Raw genomic sequence first — 20,935 nt, forward strand, 5'->3', positions numbered from 1 at the left:
TACTACTATACTAGTAGTATAGTATACTACTATACTAGTAGTATAGTATACTACTATATTAAGGTCTGGGGCTGAGACCCCGATGTGGGCCCTGAGCTGCAGTATCCACCTCACCCCAAAAAACTGTCCTGGGCTCTCCCAACACTGTAAGACCACAGCTTGGAGCAGAAAGACAGGGACCCGGACAGGTTTTTGACTGTCCAAACTCAGATGCAGCTTTTCCACCATGCAGCGTTGGCACCCCTAGCCCCCGTGCTGTGCAAGGATCAACTGTAATTGCACTCAGACCTGCCTCATGCCAAAGAGAATTCCCAGCAGCGCCCAGAAATATACTTGGCAAAAAGAATTTGATAACAGAATCAAGGGGAAGGAATCTGCATTTTACAGACGAGGCTTTGCTCAGCAGCCACAGACTGGCCAAGAAACAGCAGTTTGTTGTCCGCCTTGTTGGGACCAGAGTCCGCCTGGGCTTTCTCCGCTGTCCATGGTTCTGAAACCCAAGAGCGCATGGGCGACCTCTGCTCCACACGCAATCTAAGAGCAAGTCCTTCAAGCTTGAGCTTCAAAATACACCCAAAATCTGTCCCTTCTCATCACCCCCACCCCCAGTCTAATCCATCAGCACTTCTCATCTGTGGAGGAGGACTGGCCTCCTCACTGGCATTCCTGCCTCAGCTGCCCCACCCCTCCCCCAGTCTATTCCCTACACAACAGCCAGAGAGATTATAATAAACCTAAGTCTGTTAACATTCCTCCCAGCTCACAACCCTCCAATAGTTCCCGTCTCATTCAGAACAAAAGCTAAGGTCCTCCCAGTTGTCCACAAGGCCCCACACGATCTGCGTCTCTTCTTCTACTTCCCTCTACCTCACTCACTCTGCTCCTGCCTCATGGTTCTTCCCCAAATGCCAGCAGTCTCCCTACCTCAGGGCCTTTGCACTTGCTCGTTCCTCTGCCTGAGGCACTCTTCCTTCACAAAGCTCACTCTCTTACTGCATTTGGGGCTCTGCCCAAATGTCATCTCTGCAGAAAGGCCTCCCCTGCCCTTATATGAGATAATCTCCCCTACCTAGTCCTCTCTGCCCACCTATGGTGTTTTATTCTTCTCCATAGCATGCCATCAGTTCCTATCTAAAACTGTATTACATAATGATGCATTTATTTGTTTGCTGTAAGTTCCTCTGGCCCTCTCCCCAAATGGGAGCTCACAAGGCCAGGGATCTTCTTCTGTTTGGTTCACTGCCATAAGCCCAGTATCCTGGCACCCACACAATAGGTGCTCAATAAATATTTATCCAGCAAAAGAATGAATTACCATTCAGAAGTGAGGGATGAAGGAACTGAAGAGGGGAAGAAATGCCCTACTCTCCTCCTCACCAGCAACATCCCACAGAGCTGGCTCTATGTGATTTAGAGGCCTGGAATCCAACTTGAAAACCCCAGGAACATGAGGGGAACCAGCCCAGAATAAGTGACCACCAAGGGATGTGTCCCTCCCTATCTCTGGGGCCTGTTAGGACCTCTCATAGGCTCATACACAGCCACCATGACTTGGTGACTTCTGACCCATCCCCCCACCCCACACACACACTCCCCATCAAAGGAGCCCCTCCACCCCCTCCTTCTCTGAGCAGAACCCCTGGCTTTTGTTGGGGGCAGTCCTCCTAGGTCTCTCCCCACAGTTGACCCACCAGTGTTTCCCTGGAGAAAGCCAGGGAGAAAGGAAACAAATACTTCATTGAAAGAAGGCTCCACCTTTCCTTTCTCGGGCTCCAGAGTCACACAAACCTAAGCACCAATCCCAGCTCTGCCACTGACAAGCAGTGGGGGCCCAAGTGAAACTGTGGGCAGTTGAGCCACACTCATCTCTATTTAAAAGGGGGGGGGACATTTCTCAGAGTGGCTGTGTAGGGGCTGACACTGGGGCTAGGGCCTGGCAGCTTCTGTGAGGACAGTTAATGAGGTGTCCCCAAGAAATATGTATATTAAAACACAAGAAGAGGGACACCTGGGTGGCTCAGTCTGTTAAGCATCTGCCTTCGGCCCAGGTCATGATCCTGGGGTCCTGGGATCAAGTCCTGAATTGGGTTCCTTGCTCAATAGGGAGCCTGCTTCTCCCTCTGCCTGCTGCTCCCCCTGCTTGTGCTCTCTCTCACTCTCTGACAAATAAATAAAATCTTAAAAAAAAAAAAAAAGGTGATTTAGGGGTCTTCACCCAGGCCAGTCCTGCTGAGGGGCCAGTGCTGGAGTCAGAGCTTGTCGGGGCTCAAAGACTCTAGGAAGAGGGCTGGAGGACCCGGAATAACAAGCAAAAATGGCTACGAGTGTCCCTCAGTGTGTTCACGTGCACAAGCCCATTGAAGAAGGCACCCAGCCCCTTCCCAGTCTTACTGATGAAGATCTGGAGGCTCAGGAAAGGATAGGGGCTTGCCTGAGGTCACACAGGTGTAGAGGGTGAGTCTGAGACCTCACCCAGGACACTCAGCAGCCCCAAATGGGCCTGAAGCAGGAAGTCTCAAGCGGTGAGGAAAGCAAGCAGTGAGCTCCCAGGGTCCTTCCCCAGCTGCTGGGAAAGAACAGCACGGGGCTTGCTTCAACTACATCTCCAAGGAGCTCAGAGTGGGGATCCAGGGAACCCCACCTCAGATAGGAAAGCAGGCTGAAGTCGAACAGTCAGCCAACAGGTGAAGAGGGTCCCTGGAGGTGAACTCCCAAATCCGAGCAGGGGAAGGTCACTGGCCTTCACTGCTTCACTCTTTAACAAAGGGAAAGAGCTCAGAATGGATCAGGTTAGTGTGCACAGGGCTCCTCTGTGGGCTCAGGTCGGGGCCCAGAAACAAGAGACACACCGGAAGCTGGAGGCCTATGATACCTGGACTTCCACGTGGCGAGGACAGATAGAAAAGCCAAGGGAGGGGCACCTTGGTGCCGCAGTCAGTTGAGCATCTGCCTTCAGCTCAGATCGTGATCCCCTGGTGTCTGGGATCGAGCCCCATGTTGGGCTCCATGCTCAACGGGGAGTCTGCTTCTCTGCCCCTCCCCTGACTTATGCTCTCTCTCTCTCAAATAAATAAACGAAATCTCCAAAAAAAAAAAAAGCCAAGAGAGGTGAGCGAAGCATGCTGCGATGCACACTGAAGGACCACAGAGGTCCCCAACCCATCACCTTCATGTGGGTCATCAAGCTGACACTCCACAAGGGAAAGTGAACAGCCCAGGGTTACACAACCACCCAGAGACAGAGGCAGCACTAGACTGGCCCCCCACCCCCCCATTCTGATTAGTCATGGTGACAACTGACACCTTTGGCAGCCTGGTGTTTCGTGCAGGGCCCAGACTATGCAGAAGGCCTTACACTGATTCACTTACTTCACATTCCCAGCAACCAAAAAGGCAGGTGCCATCGATATCCCCCTTTCACCAGGGGGAAACTGAAGCCCAGAGACCCTTAAGGGACTGCTCACCACAGTACAACTCCTGGTGGGCAGAGCCAGTCTCTGGGCTCTCAACCACTCCGCCCTACCATGGTGTCCAGAGGACAGGGTCCAGAAGGTTAAAGCCACAATGAGGCTGCCACCAACAAAGGGAAGGGTTTGTTTGTTTGTTTGTTTTTAAACCTCAAAGAAATCTTCAAACGTGTTCCACAAAGGAAGCTGGTGAGAGAAAATGCTGCTTCCTGTCCAAGAGGGCAGGCATGCAAATTCAGGGCTGGGTGGCTAATGTCTTCTTTCCCGTCACTCCCATCCAGCTTGGAGGCAAACCCAGAACGGAGTGCAGCCCCGCCGTGATAGGCCAGGATGGACACATCAGAGGCACACCAGAGAGAGCAGGAAAAGTGACCCAGTGACACCCAACCCAGGGGACACGCAGAATCAAGAGGTGTCAGCACCCTGCCAAAGGCCAGAGTGGCAGAGAAATCAGAGTGGACAGGCCAAGTCCCCAAGGCGGGCTGGGCAAGCTCAGGGTTCATCTTCACGGCAGTACGAAGATTGACCTGGCAATCACCAAGCAGTCACATTGATGCCAGCATCTTGCCAATCTCCAAGCGCCAGCCAGGAGACCCAGCTGGCGCGTGGTAGGCCTCGTGGCTCGGCAGGGGGTGCCCATGCCAGGTCCACTTAATTTCTACCTACGGTAGAGTGATGGGTTGCAGACCAAGGCGGTGGAAGACAGGACGCATCTCAAGTTCAGGGCGGCCTGGTTGCTAAGCTAGAATGATGGCGACCAGCTGCAAGACAGGTTCCACTTCCCCTCTGCATCCTTGGAGGACGCGTGGCCAGCGAGTAGGGCATCCTGGGCCCTGGCTGCCGGTCCCAGTGCTGTGAATCCAGGAAGCAGCAAGGGGAGAGTCCACAGGTCTCCCCATGAGAAGATGCTACAAGCTCATACACACCAAGCTAAAGCCAGCAGCAGGACCCCTCCCTGCTTCCGGGTCCCTGGTCCCTTGGGGCCAACCACATTCCATCTGATTGGGATAGAGAAGATTGCATGCTCCGGCTTCTGTCCCTGTGCAATTGGCCCCCATATTCCCTGAACCCAAAGACCAAACTCGGAAGCATCCCCGTTTGACACCCATTCCTTTAGGTACTGAGGGTTGTCTTCTTTTCCAGCACTTCTTGGAAAGCCTTTCCTTACAGAGAAAAATGCCTGGAGCCCAGGGCCATAGACTATGGGGACGCCACCTGTAGGGAGCAGAGCTAGATGCTTGAGCTGAGCTGACTCTCTTGCACCTGTTAACAGAGGTAAGAAGGAGGCCCCAGAAGGGCAGTGACAGACCCAAGGACACAGGGCTGGTCACCCGTTGGCTCACGTGTTCATTGTACAAACATCTATTAAGACCCCGCTGTGTGCAAGGGGGGATGAAGAGCACAGAGAAAAAGCAAGCCCTGTCCTTCCCCAGCCTCAAGGGGGCCCAGAGCCTTATGGAAGAAGCCCAGGGAAAGTTCAGTAGGCACCGGGGTGGGGGAACTTGAGGCTTCCCATGTGGTGAGCCCTGGGGACCGTCAGCCTCCCTCCAGGTAAGCATCTTTGTCCAGGAGAGAGCAGATGAGGGAAAACTGTAGGGAGGCAGGGCCTTGGCCTGAGCCTAAAGGGCAAAGAGGACCCCCCCACCACCGGGCCCTGAGCAAGTGGGACACAGCAGGTAGAGACGGTGTGTGCTAATACGCTCCCTCGGATCAGCAGACATGACTCCAGCTGCCAAAAAAATTTAAAATACAGGATTGGCTTGAAAAAACTCTGCTCAGCTCCATCTCGCATTGGTTCCTGTCCTGTGACCACTAGGGCCAGGCCAGGCCCCTCAGCAGTGGCCCCTCTGCCTGACTCACTCCTATCTCCAGCCGCTTGTTCCTGCTGTTCCCCCGGCCGGCATGCCCTTCCCTTCCTCTTCACTTGTCTAAGCCTGTCTCACTGCGCCAGGCCCCATGCAGCCCTACAGCCTAGCTCTTACTTTAACAGATGCATCATTACATCCCTCCATTCACTTACTCAGGCAAACTCCACAAGCCCTCACTGCATGCAGGGCAGGGCGTGGGTTCTGGTGATTTTTACTGCTCCCCCACCCCCACCCACCGTGCCCACCAAGAGAGCCGGCGGTGCCCCCTGGTGTCTCTCCTCTCCTCACACGGGGCTGCCTACATGGAGGCTGCGTAGCCCGGGCCAGCTGGGAAACTCAAGCAGGTCTGGAAGGCTGAGCCTCTTCCCCTTCCTGGCCTCCAGGGCCGGCAGCCCCTCGGGGTGAAGAACCCCAAGACAGGCACTAAGCACTGCAGCAAGAAATGAGAGGAAGCGGAGCCCTGCATCTCAGCCTGACGCAGCTGCAGAGTGGCCTTGAGCTCTCACATCCCTGCTTCCGCCTCCAGGAAAGAATTCTGTCCTCAGAGAGTCAGGAGCAGGCCGGGGCCAGCCAGGGAGCTCAGTGCGGGAGGGAGCCAGGGTCCCAGGGCCACCCGACCTAACCCCGGGTACCTCTGCTCTGTCAGCCTCAGTCTGCCCTTCTGCAGGCAGGGAGAACAACCTCAGGCCCCCTGGGAGAAGGGCGAAAGAAGTAAGTAGCCGGGAGCTGGGTTTTGTTATCGGTCAGCCATTTCCCAGACATTTACTAGGCAGCTACTATGAGCCAGGGACAGTGTTAGTGACACAGCTGAGAGCAAAATGGGCAAAAAACCCTTTGCCCTCATGCACCATAAACAAATCTGAATTTACTTGTCAAGTGCTACAAGAAAGACAGAGCCAGCAACGGGGAAAGGAGAGTAACAGGCCAGAGGAGGGGCTGTCTTCAATACTGTGGTTCTGGAAAGGCCTCTGAAGACAGCTGGGACAGCTGGGAAGACACCTGAATGTACTGAGCATGTAGGCTACATAGATATTCAGGGAAAGACAATTCCAGGCCGAGGGACCAGTAAGTGCAAAGGCCCAGAGGTGGGCTGATGCCCAGAGTGTTAGAGGAGCAGTGAGGAGGCAGGTAGAGAGATGGAGGGGAGAAGGAGGAGAAAAGGCCAAGGGCAGCGGGAAGGGAAGCAAGCATTCTGTCCACCCGTAAGGGGTCTCTGGATCCTGAGGGCACGCTGGTGCAAACCTGTCCTTTCTGGTTTCCCAGCTACATGAGCAGTGCCAACACTTCCAGCCCCAGGGCCACAAATCTTTCCAGCTGGCCAAGCTCTTCTCCCATCCCCTTGGAGCCTCCAGGAAGTGAGTGTCCCCTTTACACCCGGAGAAGATGAGTCCAAAGATGTCACAGCAGTGGGATGAGGAAGCACCCCAGCCTTGAGACAGCCCCACTAGTCGCCACCCTTGCTGACAGGAGCCATCTAAATGCAGGTCTGATGCTCCGCCCCGGAAGCTGGAGCTGGAGGTCAGACCAGCAACAGCTTGACTCACCAGTGTCTCTGGAATATCAATAGGGGGCACGGGGACACAGCGGGGAGATGAGACTCTGGAACTTCTCACTGTGCAAGGGACAGGACGTCCTCCAAGGAACAGATCTGACCCATCCACCCCTGCCCCTTCCTGCCCTGTCACCACGCGGGGCAGGCCATCTTGTTCCCACCCTAGCAGCACAGGCCCAGATATGCCCAGGGTGCTGGAATCACTCACCAGAGAGGACCAGAACCAAAGCCCCCAGGTGAACCCCTAGAGAGGCGCCTGCCAGGAGCTGGCCTGTGTCCTTCCTGTCACATGCACCAGAGGTGAAGGAACCATCTACTGGATTCAAATTCTACTCTTGCTCTTTTCCAGCTGTGTGACCTCAGGGGAGTTGCCTAACCTCTCTGATCCTCAGTATTGCCATCCATAGAATGGGGCTGTCTTGAAGGCTAAATGAGTTAACATGTATGAGGTATGTAAAACAAGAGCTGGTCCATGGAAGGACTCCGTCAGTATTACCTACTAATATCGTCCATTCTTCCCTCACCCACACAGGAGGCCCGGGCTGCTACTCAGCACTTTTGTTTGACCTTCAGCAGATCCCTTAACTTCCCTGAGCCTTTGTTTTCCTTATCCGTAAAATGAAGCACTATGGGAAGTAAACTGAGGCTCACGTGGGGCCCCAGGGGCAGAAAGAGGCTGTGGGGGTGTAGAAGTTTATATACCCCAGACCCCAACCCTGAGGGGCCCAGGATGGTGGAGGGAGGCATTGAGGACAGGGCTACATGGGTACAACCCCCCCCTCAGGCCTTTTCCTCCCTCCTGGGGTGACTCACTCGAATTATCTCCCGAGCCCAGGCAGGGCCTGCTCTGCATGCCTAATCCCAGCTGCCTGGCAAGGAGGAGGGAGTCCTGGCGCTCAAAGACGGGGAAAGGCACCAGACGCCTCACGCGAGCACGCATGCGCACACAGGCCTGTCCACAGACGCCGCTACCCAGGCAGGCCCGCCAGTCATGTGTCCAGAAAATCACATACGTGCACCCCTCACCCCCACGTGGGTCCCGCACTCACTGCCTTTGGAGCTCACCTCACCGCCCTGATGCAGCAGGACCAAGTGTCCTGTGAGAACCAGGCTGGCCCTGGATTCCTGAGGCTTTGTCCCTAGCCTAGTCCCTGAACATGACCTACAGCTTCCATTATCACCCAGCCTGATCTCCAGCTCTCCCGGGGTTCTTCCTAGGAGTGGCCAGGCGATGGGGACGGGGAGAGCTGGAACCCGTGACCCCAATCCCTGATAAGAACCCTCTGGTGTGTGTTCCTGAGCTCCCACAGCCGTGGGCCAGAAGCACGTTCTGTTCTGGCAGCAACCAGGTTTATCCTCATTTCACCGGTGAGCAAACCAAACCTGAGCAGCGGAGTGACTGTCCTAGGCTCTCACAGCCAAGAGGCCGCTGAGCCAGAGCCCAGATCTGTCTTCCAGAAGTGGCCTGTTAACCACACGCTGCCACCTCTGTGATTTGGGCAGTGGGGAGACACAGAACCTGGCTCCAAGTTCTGCCACAAAACCTCACTGTGTGAACCTGGGCAAGCCACCTCACCCCCTGAAGCCTCAGTGTTCCCCTCTGTAAAATGGGAACAGACACGCCGGACCTATAGCGTTGTCTCTAGGATTCACAATAGCGCAGGGAGGGTGCCTGGCACAGAGCAGGGCTCAGTCAAGGACCACAGGACGGCCTGGGGAATGAGCCACATGACTGAATGATTAGGGTGGGAGAGCACGGTACTCATGGGGGCTGGGAAATGCGGGGCCGGGGCTTCCTTTAAGCCCTGTGCCAACAGCCCAACCCACACTGGGTGCTAGGCAAGAGCTCCCCACCCAGAGGACAGAGGTCCTCCATATCCTGCTTATATGCCCTTGGGGAAATCACCTACTGTCTCTGGCCTCAGTTTCTTCATCCATAAAATGGACGCAGTGGTGCTCCCCTGCAGGACCCCAAGCCCACCAAGCAGGCAGGCACGCAGGACTCGCTGGCCAAGCTCTCCCCTCGGCTCTGATGTACATCCTCAGTCTGGCAAGCATGCCTTCCCCTCCACTCCGCTGCCTGGCACTCCTCTGGGCAACTCACAGATGATTTATACTTCAGAGGACGAATCAATACCATATACGGCCAAAGACATCTTTAATCTTTCACAGGGATTAGGCTATAAGGTACAGCAGCCTCTTTCTACAGGCCGCTCAATTCTGATTTCAATTTGGCCAGCTGGAGCACCACTTTCTCTCTCTTTTTCTTTTCACCCACGTAAAGACATTCCTCCAAATCAAATTTCATTTAGCGGGTGGGGTAGGGAGACCTAGAGGCCCTTACACGAGGGCAGGCCCAGCCAGGGTCTTGGGGCTGCGAGGGGAGCCAGGAGGAGGTTCTAAAGACATGGGAGGTTAGGCCCTGGGCAATGGGATGGGGCGCAGTGGGCAGGGGGCACTGGAAGGGACACCGGTGCCGGGCCAAGGGTGTCCCTGAGCCACGGGCCCTGGCAGCAAAGCTAGTTTTCTTTTTCTAGAATTCCTTTTTAAAAGTCTTGAGTAGACGATATATTTTCTGACCACCAAATACCTTCTAGATGAATTTTCTAATTCAAACAATAGTCTGGGTTTGAGCCAAAATGCAGTACCTAGGGATGCCTGCGTGGCTCAGGTGGCTAAGCGTCTGCCTTCAGCTCAGGTCATGATCCCAGGGTCCTGGGATCGAGCCCCATGTCAGGCAACCTGCTCAGTGGGGAGCCTGCTTCTCCCTCTTCCTCTGCCTCTGCTCCTCCCCCAACTTGTGCCCCGCCCTCTCTCTAACAAATAAATAAAATTTTTAAAAAATGCAATACCTAGACCTCGCCCCAATCCCATACCTCTCCTGCTCTTAACACATCAGCAAGTGTCCCTCCGGGCTATGTCTGTCTGTCTGTCATGCCCCCATCTGTGGGAAATGGGGGCAGAAGATGGACTGATGACTATAAAAGCTGTTATGACCTCTAGTCTTGAAGCCAGACAGCCTGGGTTCAAATCCCTTCTCTACCTCTTTACTTATATGACCTGGGGCTGGTTATTATTGGCCTCTCTGTGCTTCAGCTTCTTCCCCTATAAAACGAGGAAGTCTACCTCACTGGTAGGGAGGGTTACCCAGGACAACAAGTGTCAAACGTGCGCTCAGTCGGTACGAGGCACCTAGGGAGAGTTACATAAGCACTGGGAGGGGCTTCTAGGTCCCTTGTGGCCGGGACTGAATACCACTGAACACTACAATTCTAGACTTTCTGTCCCTCCCTCTAGCACCTTTGTCCGCAAATCCCGTAAAGATTGCACCTGAAACCGAAAGGCAGTGGGCTTGTTTGGGAAAGGATGCCAGCCATGGAGGATGGGTACCAGCAGGGCAGGGTGGGTGGGGCCAGCCCAGAAAGAGGTCCCCATGTCCTTTCAGAGCAAAGCAGTAAAGGACACATGGGCAGCCAGCGGAAGGTGGCTGCGTCCCTGGGGGTCTGACACGGCCAGGGGACCCCGGGAAGCTGCAGCGCGGCCCACCTACCTGGAGGCGGGAGTGGGGACCCATCCAGCCCATGCTCCCCTCTGCCTGGCCAGCTGCCGACACGGGAGTGGCCTGGAGCCCAGCCACTGGTCAGCGCAGCTCCACTTCCGTCCTCTCCACCAGGTTGCCGGCCCCTGAGCTGCTCTAGCTCTACAATTAAAGGGGCTTATCTGAGATTTATAGCGGGATTATGCCCACAGGGTGTTACCAACGCCAGGCTCTGGATGCTCTGTGGTCCTTAGGAAAAGCAATTAGAGTCCCGGGGATCTGCGGGTATAAATATACAGATGCCGTCCTCCAAGGTCGAGGGCGCCACGGTGAGCTCTTTAGAGACTGAGCCTTGGGAGAGGCCTGGGCCCCTCTGCCAGGAGCTGGGCCTGTCAGGAGGGGAAGAGGCTGTCTGCTTCCCGCCACTCAACACTCCACCCTCAAGGAGCTGGCCTGCTTGGCAAGGTGCACCCGGACCCAGGTGGAGCCCCAGACCCAGGGCCTGACTGCTGCACCGGACGCCCACAGCCAGGGTCCCCTGCAGGCCACCCTCCTCAGCATGGACAGGCCGCAGAACTGACCCTCTCAGGGGGCCAGGCTTCAGGATGCCCAAATGTTTAACCCATGTTTTGCCAGCCTCTTGCTTGCTGTTATCTAAAAGTTTTATCCCTGGAGTTTTTGAGGACAATTAAGGGAATGCAGGGAGCTTAAGGGGGAAAGGTAGCTTGTGGCAAGAGCCTGTGTCCCAGCTTCTCGCATCCCATGCACCGACAATAATTCCCTGAAGCCACAAGGAACCAGCACAGCCCAGCCCACCCCAGTCTCTCACTCCCGCCACACAGCTCCACCCCTCATACAACCCTGGCTCCAAGAACCTGCTGGCTGAGCCCCCATCTCTTGGGTCCCTGAGACCCTCCCTAAACAAGACCACCTCCATCCCATCCCATCCTCCCTCTGCCTGAAAACAGCAGCCTTTCCTCTGTATCCCATGCCAGGAAAATCAATAGTCCATCATCCACTACCATAGCCCTAGGGGTTCCCTAGCCGGCTGGCAAGACCATGGACAGCTCCCCAGGGCCCAGGGTCAGGCGGAGGTTCACGAGGGGAATGGCCCAGGGTAGAGAGAGCCCACGGCAGGACTCAGAGGACCTCTCAGGCAGCACTGGGCCACTGTGCCCTGCCATCCCCCGTTCCCAAGCATGACTCACCATCCTCCCGGGACTTCTGGATGAAGGCCTCCACGCCGCTCTCGCCATAGCTGCCCTCCGAGGCCAGCGTGGACACGTAGTTCCACTTGAGGGCGCGGACGATGTCCACCATGGCCTGGGCCTGGTACGTGTCCGAGGGCACCACGCGGGAGAAGAAGTCGTAGCGGCTGTTGTCACTCAGGTCGGGGGCTGTGGAGGCGTAGCTGATCTGGGGGATCTGGGGGCGAGAGGGGCCGCTGATGGGGGCGGCTGGTACCCCCACCGTGCTCAGCCAGCACCACACCACTGCGCACCAATCTCCTTCCCATCCCCACAGCCTCAAGACTGCCCCAGCCCTTCTTATCCTAGGGGAGACCCTGGGGTGTGGGCTGGGTGGGTCCTAGCCCACCTGACAGGGGAAGAAACTGAGGCCCAGAGAGTGTAAGCATCTGGCTAGGTTGCCCTCCCCTGGCTCCAGCTCAGAGTCCCAAGGCCTCCCACCTCCTCTCAGCTCCCCCCACCGCCCAGCCTCCCCGTGTCCTCCCCATCCCCACCCAGAGTAAGACTGGCATCAGGATGAGAAGTGACTGACGAATCAGCCCTCAAGCCCTCCTCTTCCAGAAAAATATCCCAACCAGCCTCACCTGGATCCTGTGGCTGGTGGTCCTCAAAACACACACACACACACACACACACACACACACACACACACACCAGAGCCTCTGGGTGCCTCCATTCACACAAAGAGCTAGAAGATCCCAGCAAGGGAAAATCCCTAGGTAGACAACATAATTTATCCCAGGGCTGGGTTGAGCATGAGGGTGTCAAGAGGGGCACTGAGAGGTCATTCGGCCCATCACCCTCTCCCAGGGAGCCCCTCATGTCACCACCCAGCAGACCCTGTCCCCACAGCTCCATCGTCCTGCCCAGCTCAGGAGACCAGGTCCCCGCCATTATCCCATGGCCCTGGCCACCCAGAGAATGGAATCACAGGAGGACAGAGCAGGCAGGGCCCCTGGGAAGTCCCTCTCTCCAGAGCCTGGGACCCAGGGTCCAGACAGGCCTCCATGGCAGACTCCAGGCCCTCTGTCCCCCAGGCCTGGCTCTCCCAGCCACGGAGCACCTTTGTGCCCCCACAGACGTCCCCGGGGCCCTCTTCATGCAAAGGTGAGATGCAGAGCCCTTAAGCTGTCCTTCTTCCTGTGGCCAACATCCAACCGAAGGACAAAACCTCCTGGCCAGTCTGTGACCACTGAGGGTGGGAAATGTTTGGGGGGGGCAACAGGATTTAGGGTGCACCCTGAACAAGTGGTTGCCCACCTGGCCCCATTCCCAGGGACAGCAGGGGTCCACCTTCCAACAAGGATGCCCATGAACTTGGCACCCCCCATGATGCCCCCCAAGGTGGACCCCAGTAGGCCCCTCACTGCTTCCCCTCACTGAACTTACTCAGGAGCAAGGGAAGGATGGGGGAAAACAGATGATAGCTTGTCCAGATTGGCTGAGCAACTGCAGGGAACCCCCAAACCCTCTCATTGTAACTCTCGTGGTCCTTCTAAGCTGGTATATAACCACCGTGGCGCTGTCTGAAAGAGCAAACTTTTGGAAATAATCCAGTAAAAGAAACCACAGCCCATCAAGGAATACTATTCAGTCGTGAAAAAGACCCTGGAGGTTTCCATGCCTGGCTCTAGACAGTTCTCCAAGACCCACAGCAGGAACAAAGCCTATTGTGGGAGGGGGCGGGACGGGCTTTTCCCCCCTCTGAAATGGAACAGCCTCTGGAGAGGGAACTGGGAGACCCTTCCCCTGACACCCTTTGTGTGTTCTTGCATGCAGAATCAGGCAAACATACCACCTGCTCAGGAAATAAATCACACTATAGTCTTCCGGAGCACCTGCTTCCGTCCCCCCTCCTACCTGCGTCAATGACCCCCCCAAAACCAGCCAGCCCTCTGCCGTGGGGAGCGCTGAGCATGAACACAGCGCCCTCTAGAACAGCTTCGGGTTAATTTCAGGAGAATCGCTATTTCCAGGGTCTGCCAAGGGGTATCAGGGTTGTAGGGGTTGGTAGGTGTTTACGGGTCTGTCGTTCAGAGCAACATCTCTCTGCCTGGGCACTATTAACGCTTTGGGGGCCTGATTCTGTTCTGGGTACTGAAGGACGCTTAGCAGCACCCCACTCTCCTACCCACTAGATGCCAAGAGCACACCCCTCCCCCAGTCACGACAATCAAAAATGTCTCCAGACATTGCCAAGGACCCCCCAGGGTGCAGAACCATCCCCAGTGGAGACCTGCTGCTTTGGATCGGTACTGAAACACAGAGTGGGGTGGTGCTATGATGCGGTCTGGGGTTCACTTCAAAAGCATCACAGCGGGAGGGCACAGAGGAAATGATGGCCAGGAGTGGACAGCTCTGAGTCCCGCGTACTTGGGGGCTCACCACCCCCTTTGTTTCGCACACGCCTAAAATGTCCCGATTTAACACATTTTAAACAATAAAACAAAAACAAAATTGACAGCACCCCCGGGGCATGCCTCTGAACAGAAGAGCCCTGGATTTGGAGCTGGAGCTGGAGAGAGAGCAGGTGGTGGAGAGGGCGGGGCCAGGACCGGCCCTTCCAGCCTGACTTCCCAGCAGGTTCGGTTTGTTGGCTGCCCTCTGTGTCTGGTCTTCAGCAAGGAGCACTCATCGCATGACAGGGGACCCGCACTTTTCTTAATTAGAAGAAGCTTGTCTCCTACTTCTGATGTTTTCTCCCAATACGGCGCTGGAGTCAAAAGGGACTGCATCCAACAGAAGGGACAGGAAGCCCAGGGAAGTCTCAGGGCCCCTTGAGCAGGAGACTTCTCACTCATCACCCCTCATTCTTCCCTCCAAGCCACCGCCCACCACTCCTCCAGTTCAGGGACTCAGCATGGACTGGGACAGCACACGGACACACAGATGTCCAGATATTAGGACCCAGGCCCCCGCCCCACTGCCTGCCCCCATTCCCACAAAGGGCGGGAGGGCCAAGCATGGGGTTCCTGTAGGGTAAGCAGGTCAGTCTGCTGGGGTGCCCCCGCCTCGGCTTTCAGGAGCCCAGAAGGGCCCCTTGCTGTATCCCCAATAATTCCCGAGACCCTGGAGCAGGGACCTAACCCTGAGGTGGCTGAGAGGGAGGAAACAACCTCCTAAAGCTGGCATCTCCTCCCAGCCCCACCTCCCTGGGCCCCTCGCAGGATCCTTCTCAGCTTCGGGCCCTCCGAGCTTCCCAGAATGGTTGTTTCTGGAGCAGTGATGTGGGAGATCAACTGCTCAGGTTCAAACCCCGGCTCAGCCACCCATCAGCTGGGAAGCCTCCAGCAAGTTACTTCTCCTCTCCAGACCTCAGTTTTCTCAGCTGCAAAATGGGAATAATCACAATCCCTGTCTCATACAGTTGTGAGGGTCATATGAGGGAATTTTCATGAACTGCTGGCAGGGAGTAAGCCCTTGAAAGGTTAGCTCAGAGGTGAGTTATAATCCCTTCCGCCACACCTCCCTTAGCCCTCTGTCCCCAACCTCCCAGCCCCTCTGCCAGCTCTCACCTCCTTCTGGAATGCTGGCCCAGCAGGCCCTTCAAGGCCCTCCTCCCTCCTGGCCCCATCCAGGCCTGCAGGGGTAGGGGAAGACAGGGCCTACCCTGGGATGCCCTGGACAGGGTGACTGGGACAAGCCGACCCCATGGGCCTCTGAGGTCTCCTCAGCAATCTCTTTGCAGCCCAGCTGGAGCAGGAGGGGTGCTTGATTAACATTCTCCTCAGAGAAGTCCTCTCCTCTGACGATAGCCGCGTGACAGAGGAGGGGACAGCCACACCCATGCCAATGCCCATGCAGCATCAGCCAGAACCCAGATTCCAGCGGCACCTGACCAACCACAGCTGGCCTACTCTCCTCGGTCCAGCTGCCTGGCTTCCTCTGCCCACAGAGCCCACATCACCTCCTCCAGGTAGCCCTCCACAGCACCGAGTGGGGCCGCTCCAGGGGCACAAGGCATGTCATCCTGGTATGAGGAAGTCTGGCCTCTCTGCCAAGTCAGCAGGCATTCTGAGGTGTCCCAATTGTGCTGGACAAGGCCACTTGTGGGGACGCAAAGAAACACCCATTACATCCCCAGAAGGGGCATCCCAGAGTGAGACACTGTGTCTGGAGCTGGCACCCAGCAGAACTTCACCCAAGTGACGGAGGTAGGGGAGAGGGAGGAATGAGGAAATCTCTCCCCACCCCCGTGCGCACTCTCCCTCCCCACCATGCGCTCTCACGCACGTGCTCTCTCTCTCTCTCTCTCTCTCCCTTTCTCTCTCCCTCTCTCCCTTTCAGACTTCTGGAGTGACAAGGAGGTCCATGCCACGTGGGGAAAGACAAAAGCTGCTTCCGGGCTTGAGCAGCAATGAAGATGAATGCCAAGTGCATCTGTGTGTGTGCGCGGCGCGTGTGTGCGTGCACGTGCTGGAGCACATGCTCTAAGCGCGTGAGCGCCCGGCCCATTCATTCATTTACTCCTCCTACCAGTAAGTCACCGAGTACTGACAGGACAGCCTGCCAGGCATAGTTCTGAGTGCTGGCGATGGACAGGGGGACGCTCTGTCCTCGTGGGGCTCCCAATCTCCACAGAGGCAGGCCGTGGACAGGTGATCCCGAGCTGTTAGATGGGAAGAAGCGTCCAGGAGAAACAGGAAGAACAGAGCAGGAGACCATTAGAGGGGCCCAGGGGATGTCTCTCTGACCAGGCTACATCTGAGTCAAGACCTCAAGCTGATGAAGGAGGGAGCCATGTGGGTATTCGAGGGAGGGCATTTCAGGCAGAGGGAACAGCCCATGCAAAGACCCATGCATATACGTGTGCGTGTGTAAATGTTACATACCTGTGTGTCCAGGTGCACACGTGTGTGTTTAGAACCTGAATCTGTTCTCAGGCTATCCCAGGCCTGGCCAGCAGCCCCACATCTCCCACTAGGTATGGCAACACTGGCGGGCCCCAGGATGTCCCCAGCTCAGGCTCTGGCTCACTGGCTCCCAGACTAGCAGAATCAAGGGTCCCCCCCCCAAGAGGGGCTACTCCATGTCCTGCACCACCCAGCAGAGGAGAAGTAAGGTGTCAGTGAGGCATCTTGCCCAGCACCCCAGAACCACCCAGGGCCCAGTTCCCCAAAAGCCAGTATTTCATTCAAGGCTGTTTAGAACAGCCAGGGATCAAACCTCTACCTTGACCTCCACAAGGTCCACAACAACCCAAGACACACAGCTGGGTGTCCGTGACCATCACCAGGGACACCCCAAAGCCACCCCCACAGTAACACCAACCCTCTTGCTATGAGCTTTAGTCTTGAAAAGCACCTTCCCTTCTGTTCTCTTCCCTAATGCTTTGCACAGCACAGAAGCTCCCAGCGCACCCTGCAGCCAGCCTGCCCGGGGCTCTGCAGTGACCCAGCCTTGTCATCCAGCTTTGTGACCTTAGGCAAGCAAGCAGCCTCTCTGGGCCTCAATTTCTTCCCACATAAATAAGAGAAGACTGCACTAGCATGTACATGCAGCGTTCGAAACACATGGGCCCTCAGCAAACTCTAGCTATTGACAGGAAAGAGGGAGGCAAGGCTAGGACCATTGTGCCCATTTTGCAGATGAGAAAACGGAGGCTCAGAGAGATGAAAAGTGCCCTCTGAGTATCACAGCCAGGAGATACCAGAAATAAGGCAGAGACTGAACTACTCTGCCTCTCTGTTCACCATCCCTGAATGGGGCCTGGGACCCTGCCCACCCTCCCAGCTGACTCTGATCCTTCTGATCCACCTACCAGCCAGGCCAGGAGGCCGCAGATTGAAGCCGGACCCTGCCACCACCTCCGGCCACCAGCCCCAGCCAAGGCCCATGCAGACTTTGGGACCCCCACCTGGCTGGCTGTGGCCCCACTCACCAGGGAAGCGGGGAGACCCTGCACCCGGCCAGGCAGACCCTGCACCCGGCCAGGCAGACCCTGGGCTGGCTTCCTGCTCCTCGCCCTTCTGATCCCAGCTGCTCGAGGGTTTGACTGCCCGGCTCTCAGCATCCACTCTCTTCCTCCCAGATGAAAGGCAGCCAGGCTTTTAGGTACATGAAAGCTGCACGAGCAGGAACTGGAGTTCAGAGAGCCAGTGAGAGCAGGGAACGCCAGCTTGCAAAGGCCTGGCCTGCACGGTCAGGGCTGAGGGACACAGTCCCTCAGCCCCAACCCCCTCACCCACCGGAGCCACGCACCGTCTCCCATGGGGCTTCTGTGGCAGACACACAGTGCCCAGAGGAGCGGGAGATGCTGCCGGCCACCCCTTTCTCCCTCTACGGGGCCTTGGGAGGGGCAGAGGAAGAGCGTGTCTCCCTCAGAGCTGGGCCCACAGTCTCACAGGGTCACCAACGAGAACTAGCCTGGTGGGGGCTAGAAAAGGGGGTCCTCAGACATGCCTCCAGGCTGACATGCCAGCTCTGGGACAACAAGAGATTCACTGGGGGCTTTCCAGGGGAGCTGTAGGGACAGAAAAGGCTGGCAGTGTAGGACGAGGGTTTGGACAGCCTGAAGAGGTGCAAAGAGGGGGACAATGGTCAAGGGGGGGAGCATCAAAGCAGCTGGGCAGGGCCTTCACAGTGAGAGACTAGGGATATGCCTGAGGGGTGTGGGGAAACTTAAAGGGGGATGTGGACCAGCACATGGAGGGGTGTGGATAGCCCCCTCACCCTCAGCCCTGACCAAGCCCACCTCAGACAAGGACCCTAGGGTTTAAAAGCAGAAGAGTGACCCTACTGCTTAGAACAGCCACAAAGCCTCACACACACATACCCCACGGAGATGCCCCCCCAAAGAACAGAGAAGCGGACTTCCAAGGCCTGGGAAGTCGGGGCAGTGGGGAGGGGCACCCTGGGCATGGGGCTGAGCTGGCATCTGGGTGGTCTTTGGGAGGACTAGGATAGACCTGGATAGGCCTGGCCCAGAGCTTCCTCTCAGCCCACAAGCCAGGGGCCGTTCCCCACACGCATACTAAGGGCCCCCACACTGGGGGCCATTGGCCACTTCCCCACAGATCCTCTGGGGATTCGTGTCACCCTCATTAATCAGATCTCATTACCCTGCTCTGCAGACACAGACCTGCCACCAACTCCCAGCCCCAGGTGTCCAGTCAGTCACTCAGCCCCTGCGGGGGACCATGCCCATGGTCTCCAGTCTCTGTCTCCATCTCGGCACCTGAGTCACTCAGCCTCCCTTAGCTTTGCCACCCCCGGGCCTGAAGACAAGGCCTCACACTGCGGCCTGCCACATTTCTTCACTGTGACTGAGAAGGGGACATCAGACTTTCCCAGGAGCCAAATGCTATCTTAAAAGACAGCAAAATTCGTCCACAAGGCCCCTGCAGTCCCTGCACCCCGGCTGCCCCTGGGGCCACCAGCCTTCCCCTCCCACACTCTCCCGGCCCACCCGCACTCCTCAGAAACTCCAGGGATCTGTTCATTTATTCATTCGCCCACTCGATAACGGTTTACACAGCCCTCGCACACTCTGCGGCCCCAGGGGAGAACACACAGAGAAAAATCCCTGCCTTCATAGAACAGACATTCTAGTGGGAGGGATAAATAAATACACACACATTAACGTTGTCCTTAGAACTGCCGGCACCGCGGTGAACCTCAACTCCCGGACCCTTGTGGTTGGCTGAGGCCATGTGACACATTCTAGCTAACAAGGCCGGAACAGAAAATGCCATTCCTTGGGGGCCTTAGCATTTCCCTGCAGTCCTAAGACCCTACAGGATACACATTCCCTCGGCTACCAAGACCAGCAACGATCCAGACCAGCCTGGGTCCCTGCAGAGGGAGAGAGCAGAGCCCTCAGCCGAGCCACACAGACGTGTGAGGGGTTGAGTATCTAGTGTATGTATTTGAATCCCAGAGACGTGAAGGAGGTTTGTTCCCAGCACAGCTTCACCGATGCTAACGAAGCAGCAGAAGCCTCGTGCTCTGGCTACAGGACGCCTGGAAACAAGTCTTCCTTATCTCCACCTCACTAGCCTGGAGATGCTGGGTTCACATTCAGCACACACTGATTTGGACTGAAATGAATTACATTCACACACACACACACACACACAAGCATACAGTCATCAACACCATGAAAACTAGCAAAATAGCATACAGGGGCACCTGGGTGGCTCAGTCGGTTAAGCATCTGCCTTCGGCTCAGGTCATGATCCTGGGGTCCTGGGATCGAGCCCCGCATTGGGTTCCCTGCTCAGCAAAGAGTCTGCTTCTCCCTGTGGCTCTGCCCCTCGCCCCACTCATGCTCTCTCTCTCTCTCTCTCAAATAAATAAGATCTTTAAAAAAAAAAAGAAAGAAAGAAAGAAAGAAAGAAAAGAACACTAGCATTTATTGGGTGCTTACTACATACGAGGAACTGTCCTAAGTGGTTATAAATGCCTTCGCCCCTTTGATCTCACAATAACTATATAAACCAGACCCTTTTATTCTTCCCATTTTCCCAAAACTGAGGTAGAGAAAGGTTAAGAAACTTGTCTAAGGTTACACAGCTAGCAAGTGGCCGAGGCAGGATTTGAACCCAGGGGGACATCCTCCAGAGCCCAGGTTACTGTCGGGTAGAACCCCAGCCTTCACCTTGCAAAAGTAGGCCCGCACATAAATGTGCATGCACACACGCACACTCACACACACACACATGCCCAGCCACATGCACACACAGAATCCAAGGGCCAGCCCTACTTCCTCTGAGCACTCAGCTCCCCAATCACTCCTGGCTATCACAGGCTGGGCTGAAGTGGCCCATCTGTCTCCAACACAAAGGATCAGGCAGGGGTGGGGGCCAGGGGCCCCAGAGAGTTGTGTAAATGCTCTGCTTTGAGCAACAACTAATTTCTAAACATAATTATTAATTTCATGGTTATCATATGCAAACCTCTGTCTCCCAGACGAGATGAAATTGATTTAATTAGAAATTCCATCATCAAGCCTTTCGGATCCAAGCTTTTAATTAGGATCACCAACCCCACCCAAGGCTGCCAGAAAGTGGGCTCCCGACCCCGGCTTCCCTTCCTGAGGGCCCGGGCAGAGCCAGGATGTGTGGGCGGCTCCACGGTCACTGGGGACCCCCCTGGCCAGGACAGGGCCCCTCGCCAGGACCATTATCCATCTCCCACCCCACATGGGGTGACACGGCCCCACAGTCACAAGTGGCCTCTTCCCTCCTGGAATCATAATGGGGGAAACAGCCTGGTGAGAACACATACCACCTTGCAGCAAGAAGAACTGGGGTGTTGAATGC

The 20,935-nt window shown here is 56.1% G+C and overlaps 1 protein-coding gene across 3 annotated transcripts in view; it reads right to left on the reverse strand.

Annotated features, from left to right (window-relative positions):
• Positions 1 to 20,935, reverse strand: part of GRM4 (glutamate metabotropic receptor 4) — a 117,999-nt gene that overhangs the window by 51,922 nt on the left and 45,142 nt on the right. For all 3 annotated transcript variants that reach the window (XM_032849150.1, XM_032849147.1, XM_032849149.1), the window contains exon 3: positions 11,634 to 11,850. In XM_032849150.1, the coding sequence (XP_032705041.1) occupies positions 11,634 to 11,850 (217 nt within the window). The remainder of the gene's footprint in view (positions 1 to 11,633; positions 11,851 to 20,935) is intronic.

Source organism: Lontra canadensis, unplaced genomic scaffold (assembly GCF_010015895.1).
Source record: "Lontra canadensis isolate GAN:19392208 unplaced genomic scaffold, GSC_riverotter_1.0 scaffold219, whole genome shotgun sequence".
Classification (NCBI taxonomy): Eukaryota; Metazoa; Chordata; class Mammalia; order Carnivora; family Mustelidae; genus Lontra; species Lontra canadensis.